This window comes from Aphelocoma coerulescens, chromosome 1 (genome assembly GCF_041296385.1).
Source record: "Aphelocoma coerulescens isolate FSJ_1873_10779 chromosome 1, UR_Acoe_1.0, whole genome shotgun sequence".
Classification (NCBI taxonomy): Eukaryota; Metazoa; Chordata; class Aves; order Passeriformes; family Corvidae; genus Aphelocoma; species Aphelocoma coerulescens.
The window spans coordinates 80,424,962-80,439,376 of NC_091013.1; the positions used below are offsets into that span (position 1 = coordinate 80,424,962).

Genomic DNA, 14,415 nt, shown 5'->3' on the forward strand with positions numbered 1-14,415 from the left:
CCAATCCAATCCAAATAGTATAATGAGGAATAAAATCTGAATCTTAAAACATCTTTCCCCCAGTGGCACGGAGGGACAGGTAATGGAAGTAGCAGTCAATCCATCACATTGTTCTGTTCCTTCCTCCTCAAGGGGAAGACTCCTCACACACCCCTTGCTGCAATGTGGGTCACTTCCACAGGGTGCAGTCCGTCAGGAACAAGCTGCTCCAGCATAAGTTCCCAGATGGCTGTAAGTCCTGCCAGCAAAGGTGCTCCAGCATGGGCTCCTCTCTCCAGGGGTCCACAGATCCTGTCAGCCTGCTCCAGCACAGGCTTCCCATGGGATCAATGCTCCTTTGGGCATTCACCTGCTCCAGCACAGGGTCCTCCATGGGCTGCAGGTGGATCTCTGCTTCATGAGGACCTCCATGGGCTGCAGGGGCACAGCTGCCTCACCATGGGCTGCACCAGGGGCTACAGGGCAATCTCAGCTCTGGTGGCTGGAGCAGCTCCTCCCTCTCCCTCTGCACTGACCTTGGGGTCTGCAGGGCTGTTCCTCTCACATACTCTCACTCCTTTCTCTGGCTGCAGCTCTTCTTGTGCAGAAATTTTCCCTCATTCTTGAATCTGTTACCACAGAGGTGCTCCCACCATTGCTGATGGGCTCAGCATTGGCCAGAAGCAGGTCTGTCTTGGTGCCAGCTGGCACTGACTTCTGACATGGGGGAAACTTCGGGCAGCTTCCCACAGAACTCACCCCTGTAAGCCCCCCACTACCAAAAACCTGCCACACAAACTCAATAAAGACTCAGGAAAAACAGCCTGTTTTTCTAGTTCAGTATTCACTCTGATTTTACATATAGATAGATCTAGATATAGATACATACACATATTTATGGGAAATACTAGTGTGAAGATCTGATAACGTTTTCCAGAATAGCAATTCCATTGTAATTCAATTTGCAATTTAAATGTCTAATAAATGTCTGCATAAATATCAATAATGGATAATTCATTAAAAAATAGCATATATTCATGTTTGCAACAGAAATACCAAGTCAGAATAATATATAAATTTCATTTTGGTGTTGGAAAGCCTTGCATGAAGGGTAATGAATAGTTAAAGTTATACTCTCTGCTAGGAATCTCTTTTCTTGTCTCTCACAGAAGGAAAGGACCACACCTTGCTTCTTCATTTCGGCATCTTGGCATCCAAAGTAATTCTCTTTAACCTCACCGGCTTTTGGATAGTTACAGAATGGATCATCATCATCCCTAGCCTAAAAAAGGAAAAAAATGCAAGTTCACTCCCATATCCTGAACCATTCCAACATAAATGCATCAAAAAGGACTGTAAGTACATGAGGACACACCACCTTTAACCAGGGTTCCCATCATCTTGTGACACTTGGAAAACCCCCAGATTTCAGAAAATCTGTGCTTCTCTGACCTCTAGGAGAAGTATGGCCCACTCCCACAGTGCTGCATGTTTTCACCCTGCAACCAGGCAATGGACAGTTGCTATAGCATGTTGAAAGATGTGTTTTTAAAATATAAATCAAGTTGAAAAGATTCAGAATTTCAGCTCAGCATCTTTTTTTTTCCTTTCAAGGGCACTGAAAATTATTTGTTCCTATAACTTATCTACCCAATGTTTCTGAAAAATCACACGGCTGTGTCATCACTGTGACCTGTGAGCGTGGCTTTCAGGATGAAAAGTTTTGGTATTGGTGAGAAAGTAAAAGTGCATGGGGGAATATCAGAATTTATGAGGCAGAAATAAGAATGAAGACCAAGGGAAGTTTAGCATCTAGGAAGGGTAGCAACTGAGATAATATCACCTGGAAGCTGATAGAGCTTCATGTGGAAGATGGAAAATAATCTAGGGGCACTCAAACAGTAAGCACAAGATTGAAGGAAGCAGCAGAATAAAATAGAGAAAGTGGCTGTGCAGTCTCTGAAATCAAAGGATCTGATAACCCATCAATGAAGTAGGATGGTATTCACTTTAAGAAAGAAGAAAATATACCAGAGGGGGAGAAAAAAAAGAACAGAGGGAAGGGAAGGGAAGGGAAGGGAAGGGAAGGGAAGGGAAGGGAAGGGAAGGGAAGGGAAGGGAAGGGAAGGGAAGGGAAGGGAAGGGAAGGGAAGGGAACAAAAAGGTACCTGGAAGAAAAGATTTGAAACATCAGTCTAATAATCAAATAGACTGCTTGAAATAAAAAATAACTGCAAACATCTTGGGAATATACAAAAAGCACTAAGTGGAGAAGCACTGTCTCTTCACAACAGAGTAGAACAAATGGAATTAAATGGTTACGCACAAGAGCAGTGGAACACATCAAAATTCCTCCTATCACAAAGTATTCTAGAAAACAATTTTCTTTCAATAAAAATGTGAGACAATATCGACAACATATTTCTCAAATGCAAAGCCTAGAAATAACTTCGTATTGTCTGTTTTTATAGTAATATGAAAGAAGAATCAGCATGAGAACTATAAAATACACATGGTATCATTGGTACTAAACTTCCTATTCAAAATAAAATATTCTTTAACGGCAAAAAAATTGATTTGCAAAGAAGGGAAGATTTCTAAAACTCATTAGAATGTAATTTTGAGAGCTGTAGTTAGGACAAAAGAAATTTCAGATATTTGACTGCAGGTATTTCTGCACCTCCTCTAAAGACCACGTAAATGAGCTGCAGATCTCTTTACACATCTCTTCCTCTGGCAGTTTCAGTAGGTGAAATGAGTCCCAGTGGTCCAGGCAGTCATTGAAACCATAGCCTGGCAAGGGCTGCTGGAGAGCACAGGCAGTGTCAGTCTGCTTTACAAATGAGTGTACTGGGGCTTGCCCAGTTATTTTCTCAGTGCATCAACAAATCAGGGGAAGGTGTGCGTGCCTAAAGAGTACAGGGCTGTGTGCTATTCCAACACAAACACTGGCAAGAATTCAATATGTGAACATGGCCAGGGGTGAGGGAGTGATTTTATTTGGATGCATTAACTTCTTAGCAATACACTTAAAACATTTAATTCTAAATATTCCCTTATGAAATAGTAAGTACTATGTTTAATGTGAAAGATGCCCAAAGGTCAGATGTGAATTCTTCAGTGCCATGATTTTTTTCCTAGAAAAGTTTGTAATTATTTATTTGCAAAATACCATCAAACAAAGTGCTACCAGAGAAATGCAAGTGGACTGAGTATTGCTTAAGTGTTATTACTGCAAAACTGTTGTGCTGTTTTGTTTTGGGTTTTTTTTTCTATATTTGATGTTTTGTCCCTGCTCTTATGTGAAATTATTAGAGGTGATTAAAAAACTGGCTCTTCTCCAAAACAGGTGAACAGCGCTTGTAAGAGGATGCTTCAGAGATAAAAGAAAGACGTAAAGAGTCTGAAAAGGAAGTGGAATTTCCAAGGAAATTTTCCACTTTCTGGGGAAGACTTAAAATTGCAGATTTTCTGGGTTTACTGGATTAGCATTCAATTTCACTGATGCTCTTCCTCGGCCACTTACACGAGGGCACAAGCACAGCGCAGGCTGTACTACCAAGCCACAGTAAAGCCAAGCAAGAGCTCCTGTTCCCCAGCCGCGGGGAGCCACCGCCAGCAGCACCGCCGGTCCTGCCGAATTCCCACGGGAGCGTTCGGCGGGATTCATTTCAGACCACCACGGGCCATGCCCTGGGAGAAGCGGCGGGAGGTCGGCACCGTCCCGGCCAGGCGGTCAGCGGGACACGGCCCCTGCCCGGGGCAGCGCTGCGGAGCCCGGGCGCGCCCAGGGCCGCTCGGGGCGCGGAGCCCCGCCAGCGCGGGTGGGACGGAGCCGCGGGCCACAGCTCCGCGGGGCCGGGGCGCTGCGGGCAGCGGCGGCCGGAGGGGGAGGCGCGCAGGGGGCACCGAACCCCCAGGGGAGGCGAGCGGAGCCCGCCGCCCTCCCACCTCCCGCCCCTTCCCTCCGGCCGGGGACAGCCGCGCCAGCTGACGCGCCGCAAACTTTCCTGCCCCCGCTCCGATCTGCGCCTCGCCTGCGGCGCGGCGGGCGGCGGCTCCGGCTGCCGGGAATCCCCTGCTGCCGGGGCGCGGAGCGAGCGGGGCCGCGGCGCTGCCGGGGGAGAGCCCAGAGCGGTCCCGAGCGCCGGCACCTCCGCGCCGCTCCCGCCGCGCCCCGAGGGAGCCGCCGCGCCGCGCCGCACCTGAGCCGCGGGACAGCATGAGCCAGGCGCAGCCCTACGCCCCGCGCAAGGGCAGCTCCCCGGCGCCCGGGGCCCGGCGGAACGACAGCCAGGACTACCTGCTGCTGGACGCGGAGGTGTGCGAGGAGAGCGCCCTGCCGCCCTACGCCTTCTACCCCGTGTGAGTCCCCTCGGCCGGAGCGGGGGTCTCTCCGTCCCTGCGCGGGCGCGGGGGGAGGCGGCGGCGGGACAGGCGCAGGCGGGCGGGCGGGGGTCACGGCGCGGGGCTGGGGACCGCTCGCGGGCAGCCGCGTGGGGCGGACCTGTCATCTTCCCTCGCCGTCTCCGGGGCAGGAGCGGGGTAGCTGTGTTTGTAAGGGTGGAGCAGCGCCGTTGGCACCGCCGTGCCCGGCGGGCAGGTCTGCTCTGAGCGGACCGTGGTGCCTTCCCGCTGAAAGGGATGCGAAGGCTGGCTTGGGCTCTGCTCTGGAGAGCAGGACAAGAGACGTCGGTTGTACATAGACCTTATGGTATCTAATGGGTTTAATGTAATTACAGAAATTTTAACTCCTGCAGTCGGTTGCTTCCACTGACAGAGCACACATTGCAGGTGTGTGCATAAAACCATCCTCCTTTCATTATTGCTTTTTGTCAAAGCCATGTAGCGTCGTGTAATTTCATGATGTGAGTTTTGGCAGGTAGTTATCATTTAAAGCAGAGGGCAAGAACATAAGCAATAAAAGCTAAATTACATAAACATAAATTACAAAGGTTCCAGGAACCACAACTTAGCATCCACGTTGACTGGCTTTCAGTGTTGACATTGTCCCTCTCTCTGGTTATGTGCTGTCAGCATGACTACTGTAATTACCACTTGTTAATGCTTCTGAGGAGAAGCTATCCAACAGAGGGGGGAAATGGGTATTAAGCAATGCAAGATGAGTCCTAAAATCTCAGATGATTACCAGAAGATGTGTACTTTCTTTTGTACAAATTATATTTTATTGCTTAACTGTTAAATTCTAGTTATCAGTCCCTCCTAATATTTGCTGTTTTATTTGTGAGCCACCTACCAGCCACTTGACAACTACCTGGATATAGGAAAGGAATAACAACGAGACTGGGAACACTCACAGTGTTTGAATATTTATAAACTCAGCTAAGAACAAGCAGAGTTTTCAGAATTTACTGCTGTATTTCTATTCTTAAGTGTCTGTGGATCACTAATTCACTGTGCTCATGTAGCTGTAACAGCATACATTATTGCACATTGGACTTAAACCCCATCTCAAAATATATGAATGCATCTGTCTAATGAATCCTTTCAGAAGAAAAAGCCTTATGATATTTAGTTCAGATTGGTTCTCACTAGTGGACTAAAGCTTTGAACTAATATGGCAATTCTGAAGTTCTATTGCCATGTACACATTCAGAATGGCTGTGCAGCTGTGAGAGGATAGATCTTGCATAAGCGTTCCAAATCATCTCTTCAAACAAAATCTGCAAGTCTGTGGGGTGCTGATATTTTCCCTTCAAGAGTGAAGTGAAAAAAGTGCCTGTGCTAGCAGCTCTTGGTCCAGCACAGTCCCAACATGGAGATTGCCTCTCATCACCTCACAGTGGCCATAAGGAAAGCCTGCATCCTAATCAAGTTGCTCTGTAGAACAAGGATAGCACTAACCACAGGAAGTTATCAAGGGCTGGTTTTAGACATGCATGTTAGGCATGGAGAAGCTGTCCTTTGGGGTTTCTCTGGATGTGGAAAAGAATCACTTCACAGAGGTCCGTAGCCAATGCTTACATGCAGCCACTGCCAGGACTTCCGTGGCTGGCAGGAATGAATACAGTCAGTGAATAGGCTCCTCCAGGGTATGGTGATTACCAAACACAGTTTTTTGAATTCTTCTGCCTAAATTCCACCTACATCACATTTCAGGTACATTTTGCAGATGTGCTTTCTCGGCCAGAAGTCATTAGTTTTGCTATGGCTAAAAATTTAATAAATAATGAGGTGGGCCGTGTTTAGGATATAATCTTTATACTCTTTATGATCTACACAAAACAAGAATACTTTTCTATACTTTTTTTTTTTTTAATCTTCAAATTACTGGTAGTTCCTGATATTATTGTGGTGATCAGTGGAGAACAATAATGCAGAGTACAGCTGATGTCCAAGCAAAGCTGAATTGTACCTCCTTTTAAACATTATTGAGAGGGTAACACACTTACTGGTATAACAGGGCACGTATCTGTTGCTTGAAAAGTAGCTTGATACTAAGGAATAGTTTTTCTCAAGTGGTGATTTAGTGCTAATGCTGATGTTACTGCATATGTTGTTTGTAGAACATGCTTTTCATGTGTTGTTTTGTGACTGCTGTTAAGTGCTGCAGTTTCTGGATGATAGTAAAAGTCCAAACGGTTTACAGAGATCTATTTCCTGTCTTTTAGCTCCTCTTTCTGGACAACAGCTTTATTGTATCCAAGGTAGCTGCTACCTTTATTGTAAAAAAAGATTTCAAGAAGGTAGCTTGAGCTCATCAACTGTGCCAAGTAGGGTCACACAGTCTTTTGGCAGTGGATAGAAGGCTTTTACCTTTTTATGTGGTATGATGCAAAACAAAATTCGAATGGAATTTTGTGCTGAAAAATCTTGCTTTTCTTTTCCATTCAGAACCTTAGGTAGGAAAACCACAATTTGGGCAATCCATAGAATTTGTAAATAAGTTGACTTCCAAAAGATGAGGCTACCTTTTAAGGCTTTAATAGGTATGTGTCAGAAATTATATTCAAGTAAACACTTTCTTTCTAGTAGTGCTCTTCCATCTAGTCATCAAGTCCTGCCCCTTGTGTATCAAGAAATACATTGCAACATACATATCAGAAGATTGATTCCTGGAATGAAAAAATGTGCATATGTTGGGGTTTTTTCCTGTGCAAGTATTTCATTGGTAGAGTCCAATTTTGAGGTTTAAAACAGGATGGAAATCTGAGTGCTGATGTGCAGTAGGATTTGGAAGTGATAGCACTTGTATGTAAACTTCGCTGCTGAAAAAATGTTAGTGAAGGACAGATTGTCAGTGTACTAAGCTAATGAGAAGACATTAATTCAGTCAGACATCTGGTTATACTGCTTACTTATACCTTCAAATATTTTTCATTGTGAAAGAGAAACTTTTTCTTATACACGTGAGAAGGAATAATTGTGTATTAAAATGTCAGTTGTAAAGTAAATGAGGCACACAAATTATCAGATGAAAACAGGGGGATAAAGGTTTCTGATGTGCATAACTGCCTTGAGGCATAGACTATTCCTCAACTTTTGTGGTTTTCCAATTAAGTGTTTCTCGGAATTACCAAACCTAATACATACTTAAAAAAAAAAATTTGTTGAATAATATGTTTAATGATTTCTTTCCTGCCTGCAATATAACAGTTTCTGCCATTGAAATAACGTAATTTTTATATCTAGTCTCAACTGTCTTGCTTGAAATGACCTGTAAAATTATTTTCCAGACTCTTCATTAGACATAATCTCTTTAGGGAGTACTGTACAAAGTGGCAGCTGTGTTTCAGATTGTTAGCCTCTTTGATGAGATGCTTTGTCTTCTGAAAATATGTTGCTATAGCTTTGTTGAGATCAAAAAGGTAGAAGAGTAGGTATGGAGGGGGGGTCATCTCCTTTTATAGCCTAGAGTATGGAACAAATACACAAATCATCATGGGATTTAGGTTTGATGGATCTACTTCATACTGGGCACTGGGAAAAAAAAATCATGTCTGAATCTCTCATATTCTGGGTGACTAAATATAGTCCCTGATGTTTGGAGTAAAAGGACAACTCCATTGTTATCAAGCCCTAGAAAAATCCGGCTTTTAGTTCACTCTGCATATCTTGCAAGTATGTAGAAGAGAATGCTTCACTTTCAACATTACACATATGTTTTTTATTTTATATTACATAGGCTTTTTCCCTCCACATGTGTTCATTTTCCATGACGTCTTGTGGGATTTCTTGGGTTTAGTTGTTAGGCACTTTTGTGATCACTGTGTACACTCACTAATTTAACAGTGAACTTCTTTGGTCAGCTACAATACCCAGTTTCCTATACTAATACTTCATAATCATTTTGCTTGAGCCATTGCAATATATCTGCAACTTTATTTATACCCTAACTCTCATGTAGTTACCAAATAAATGAAAATTGCCTCCCTGGGGGACCTAATTTTATAAAACTGGAAGATTTCCATGAAAATATAAGTAATTTGTTAAATTTGCATGAGGAAGGTGGAGTAATGATTCAGAAATGTGTGGGATGTATATAGCATACTTTTCAATGTAAATGTTAATAACCAGCATGCTGTTTGTCAAACACTCTCCCAGCAGCATTTGCCACCACAGAAGCCAAAGGTTATAATAACTGGATACTTGAAGAATTCCTGCTGATACTGGTATCCCCAAATAAAGGCGGTTTGGCATGGTGGGTCTGCGTCATCAGGCTGTGTTAGACTTTCCAGCTTTGCAAACGTGAGCAAAAGAAAATTTTGGCAGTAAAACTATATTCATCAAATTCTTTGTAACTTGGTTTCATACCTCAGGCTGTTATGCAATGCAAGGCAATGCCTTAGAAGAAGGCCTTAAACTTGAAGTGCATACAGTGAGTCTTATATACAAGTTTTTCCACTTGCTTGTGAGTGTAGCCACTTGCACACAGAGTCTTCTCAACAGGAGGCTTAAAGGATTTGTGTTGATAAGCAGTATTTAAATGTAAGTTTTGTTAATTAAATGTGGACAAAAAGCTTAATGGCAATTAAATGACAGGCAGTGTTATCTGGGATGGATTAACATTTTTGTCGTGCAGTAGAATGGTTATTATTTGTTTAGCACTGACATGCACAATCAAGTATACTATTTTTAGTGAAATAAAATGCATGGAATATAATGTGAAGATGACTGACTAAAGTCTGGGCTTATTTTCTATATCCATTTCTGTACAGCTACCCTTTTTCATACCAATAGTGCAACTGTTAGCACAGCTCTATTGTAACCCCCAGTCTAATACATTTAAATAAATTTTTGTCATTTTTGGAAAAAAAAAAAGGGCAAGCTTTGGCATTAGGAATAAAATGTGAGATTTACTACGAGAACCCTGAGTAAGTGAAATAATGGCATACCAAGTATTGTTGGTTTTAGGTGTGTTCTCAAAGCTATGTTGGAAGTGTGGATAGCTTCTTTTCTGGAAGAGTTGAATGTACTTCCCTTTTGTTTAAAAAAAATTACTTGTATGAATAAAATATCAGTGTTGTGGATGTGGATTTGCTGAGTGAAAGCTTTGTTGTGAGTGGGTCATTTTTTAAATCTGGAATTGCAGTGGTGAAATAAAAGATGACAATTAATAATAGTAAAATTGAATCATGAAGAAGTAAATGTGATGCCCACCTCTTCACTCAAACATTCCTTCAGTAGTTCCCTTAGTCATACCACTGCTTGTCTTTATGAATAATTAAATAAAAAACAAACCCAGCCTTGCCCACTGCCAGCTCAGAAGAGCATGACTGGAGTTCTTTCTTGGTCTTGGAACTTGATTAAACACTGTGTTTGATGTCAGTATTTACCTTAGTGAAGAGAACAAAGAAGTGAGGATATTTAAAAAAAATATTTAGCATCTAGGAGGTCTTTCATGCAGATAGAAAAAAGGATCATAAACCAAAAGATCATGGCTGATCTGTAGAAAACAGAATATAGACCACAAGGTCTGGTGCTGCTGCAGCACTAAGAGTTTTGCAGAGTATTCAAATGGGAGAATTTTCATAAAGCTTTGTGCTTTGTTACAAAATCATAGAAGGGTTTGGGTTGGGGGAGATCTTAAAGATCATCTAATCCCAATGCCCCTGCTATGGGCATGCAACCCATGAAATCAGGTTAATCAGAGCCCCATTGAACCTGGCCCTGGATGCTTCCAGGGATGGAGCATCCACAACTTCTCTGGACAACCTGTTCCAGTTGTCTCTGTACCCTTTGAGTAAAGAATTTCTTCCTAACAGCTAATCTAAATCTCTCCTGTTTTAGTTTAAAGCTATTCCCTCTTGTCCTATCACTATTTGCATGTGTCACATCAGCTTAGCTAGCAAATAGGTAAGTGCCCAGCAGGCTGAAGGGGTGGATTCAGAGCTGGTCTGTTGCCTCCTTTTGTCTTCTGTCAGCACTGGTGGTAGTTAGAGGAACACTTGGTTGTGCTGATTTTCCTCCTGGCCAAGCCTGGGTTTCTCCTATTGTGCAGACTGACTGACTTTAGGCCTGATGACTGACTGCTTAGCAGCTTTTCAAAGGGGAAGATTCCCTTTGAGAGGTGATTTATGTTTTCTTTTCCTTCTGTAAGATGTTCACCTGCCACCAACATGTTTCAGCTTTTCTGGTCATGATTTTCCCCGCCTTATTTGGAACAGGTAGCCAGGCCAGACTGATAAATTTTGTCAGTCCTACTCTGTGTACATGTCCTAGGCCTGCCAAGTAGTAATAGCCCAATACTTGGAGCTTTTTGTAAGGCTCTTGCAGTGCACTGCAAACAGGCCCATTGCACACAGTCCAGCTGTCAGCCTTACAGCTGCGGGGTGCTTGGCTGCAGAGAGAGCAGTTCTTACAGCAGCAATGCTTTAAATCATGGGTTACATCAGGCAAACACCTCTACAGCACCTGGCAGGTCACAGGGAAATGTAACAGTGGTATCACCAGTGTGAATCTAGGAAATAGTTTCAACTGAGGTACAGCTTGTGGGAGGATGCTTTGGAAACTGGCCTCATGAAGCTCAGAAGGCCTGTGCCAGCGAGACCTGTGCTGTCAATGTCACAATTACCACTTCTTTGCTAATTGTGGTGTGGGAAAGTGCCTTCCCCATGTGCCTATGCACACGCCAAGTCACGTGTAGCAGAAGCCCCCACTTCTAGTGGGGGTTTGTGGTGGGGACAGTGTCTGGTATGTGTGATCACTCAGCAGTGGGCTCCTGCATCCATCCCACACAAACAACTCAGTTCGAGAGAGAAATATGACTTAACTTGCAAGTTCCACCACACAGACAGCTTAGTGCCATGGAGAATCCAGATATTAGTTAAAATAGTGGATTTTAGGTTTTTCCTAAGCTTTTGCAGTATGTGCCAATGTTTAGGGTTACAAGTTTCTAACCATGTTGAGTGATTTATCTGGGATCTGAACCATTGCAGTGCTGATTTTTTTCTTGGTAATTCTTTCAGAAAACACAGTAAACTTCTATGAGACTTGTTCCTAAGCAACTGTTTTTCATGATAGATGATTATAAACCCATTTCCCTTTCTGTTTTTCAGTGCATTAATTGATTTTCTGTACTAGTTTAATTCCACTCTGATAATCTGTAGTTATGTGCTTTTTTTCCTTAAGATAACTTAAAATTACTTTCGATTTTCAAGTGTTATAAAAAATTTCTTAATGAAAGAAACATGTACTAGGAGTTTCTAGTGTATTATCTTCACTTGCTGAGGTTGTTGTATTGTACATGAGTTGAAGTTATGTTTCTTTGGGGTTTTTTCCATCTGGATTTATTAATTTATAGTTAATTCCAGTGAAGCTACAATGATCCAAGTAAATTACCTATAAAAAGATTTTGAAATGGTAATTGAAAGGTTATAAAACTTTATTTGGGGATGTGTGGGAGAGGAGTCCTTAAAAGTTACATGTGTGCTATACTGGTGGTACTTATTCAAAGAGAAACCCTGTGCTCTGAGAATTCTCAAGCTTCTCTTAGCCCTGAAGGATAAATCTGAACACTCGAGGATCTGCCTGCACCATGTCCACTGCTTGTCTTTTGCTTTCCTCTGTCCTGTAGGAGCACATAGAATAGGATGGTTGCTCAGAGGGTTCAGGCTCTGCAAAGGACCACCTTGTTTCACTGGTGAGTGGATTACCTAATTATCTTGACAAATCAGATGCAAAAGGCAGGCTGTGGGAAGGCAGCAATGGCTCTTCCTCTCTGTAGATTTCCTGTTCCTCTCCCTTTAAGAGCAAGTCTCCTGTTAATTACTCAGGACATTTTTGGAAGACTGCTGCTCTTGAGCATTTTTGAGTGAGTCTTGTGGGTCTCAAGTGAGTCTTAGAATCATGCTTCTCCCCATACACTACACAATTTTGTTTTCTCTCTTTTAAGTGTAGAAATCTGAGCTAAAATATGCAACAACCCTTGACAAAAATGCAATCAAAATGCAGTAGCACTTACACAATTTAGCTAATATGACTTCATTTTCAAGTAGTAGGCATGGAATGAAACTTTTCAAGGATACTGGGTATTTTGTATGGCCTCTCATTGTGAGATGTTCTCACTTCAGGATCTTAAAAACTAAACCACATAATATCAAAAGCTCTGGAAATCTTGGACTGTAATCTGTATTACTGTTCAAGTCCCTTGAATGTTGGTGAGGCTGGGAGTCTGTAACAACCTCTTGCTGGCCAGGGAAGACTAAGGAGTGGCAACAACATGGCAGATACAGCGGAGCAAAAATAGCAGTATCTTGAACTGAGCTAAGTAACGAATAAAACAACCAAAAATTAGGAGGGAACAGGGAATTAAGTTTCTGAAGATACAGTCTATATTATTTGAAACACTTTGTGGAGCATTTTTAACAAAAAAAGTCAGCAATAGCAGTATCTGCAGGTCTGCAGAATGAATGCTGAATGTAGTACAAAGCTGAAGAAGTTAATGTTCCCTACTTGTCTTCAGAAAAGAATTTAGAGGTTTAATTCAGAAAGGTATTTAATCATTTATCACATCTGATGTAAGCACATTTTTAGGTAAACAGCAAATGATGTGACAGAGAAATTTCAGAACTTCTTTGTATGTTAAAATAATAATGATCTTACCTAACAAGTTGATATATAAAATATACACTGGGATTTCTTACCCCACAGCCATTTCTGTCCTAGAATCAACAGCAGCGTTTAATGCATAACAGGAAGAGAAACTTAAAAAAATAATCTAGGTAGGGATTTACAGAGACAGCAAGGCTAATGTCTCTCATCTTACAAAGCTGTCTGAGGATCTTTGATGACCTGAGGTTTCTATGTTACTGATTTTGCATCAAATCTAAAAACTAGCAAAAATTTCCCTAGTTATTGGTGAGAGCATTGATAATGCCTTAGAGGGAAAGAATATCCTTTGTGGTTTCACTAGCTTTTTGTAGGATTTGTGACATGACTCCATGGATCAATGAAGACAGTGCTGGTAGCAGGACTGCTGGGTATCTGTGTGCCTTTTTCAACCTCTGTCTATGACAAGACTTCTTACCCCATGCATACAGGTCTTGATATCTCCAGAGGGCCGGAAAAGGCATGGAAGTACACACTGAGGAAGGGGGGAAATAGACTCACTGCAGGGGCATATGGTCCAGTTCCTGTATGTATTTAGAGACATAAGAACAGTTTGGGGAATCAGAATTACATGACAGATGCAGCTGCAAAGTATCTTTTTTGAGTGAGATATAATTTCTGAATAATTTCTATGTCTGGAATAATTATTTTGAATCTATCAATATTATACTGGCAGAGGGGGAATGTTGCCCCGTATACAAATTTCCAGCCAGACAGCCCCTGGGCAGTGGCACAGTATAGCTGACTGCTCTTTATTGTAAGAAGTATGGAACAAGATTTGTGGTGCTGAATGTCACCTGAAAATGGAAATGTGTCCATATGTGCTGGCTCACATCCAGACTCAGGAGCAGGCTGCTGATTGTAAGGAGCATGATCTGGCTCTTTTGGTGTGTGATACAGGGTTGGGATCCTGCCTCTGTGCCTGCTGGGGTTGTACTGCTCTGCTGTACCTGAGAGAGCAAGCAGTTAAGATCATTCTAGCTGTGTCATCACATTATACTGCCTGCTTGTTCAGGTAAGCACAGCTTTTTGTTATGCTCACTGGGCCTGTACTCATAACATTTGTCCTGAACATAGGCAATGGGTCATTAGTGGAATGTGTTCCAGTGTACTAGCAGGTGTCACTGTCTTGGCTGAAGAGTCAGTGATCAATAGGATTACCTTACCTCTTGCTCTGCTTCATAACCGCTGAGCCCAAGGCTGAGACACAAGGTAGAAAAAACCATGGAAGTAATACTGTTCTGTATTCTTGAAAATATCAGTTCTGAGAATATGAGAGGCAGTAAATATGAAATTATGACTGCTAAATACCTTACAAAAAAGGCAAGGTGCTAAAAATGATGTAACTGGAAGGGATGTTTAAAA

At 42.4% G+C, this 14,415-nt stretch overlaps 1 protein-coding gene across 1 annotated transcript in view; it reads left to right on the forward strand.

Moving 5' to 3' along the window:
• The first annotated feature begins 4,079 nt into the window (after window positions 1–4,079).
• The window catches only part of TRPC6 (transient receptor potential cation channel subfamily C member 6), an 81,222-nt gene continuing 70,886 nt past the window's right edge, over window positions 4,080–14,415 (forward strand). The window contains exon 1 of the mRNA XM_069014959.1: window positions 4,080–4,344. Within this exon, the coding sequence (XP_068871060.1) occupies window positions 4,202–4,344 (143 nt within the window). The 5' untranslated portion in view covers window positions 4,080–4,201. The remainder of the gene's footprint in view (window positions 4,345–14,415) is intronic.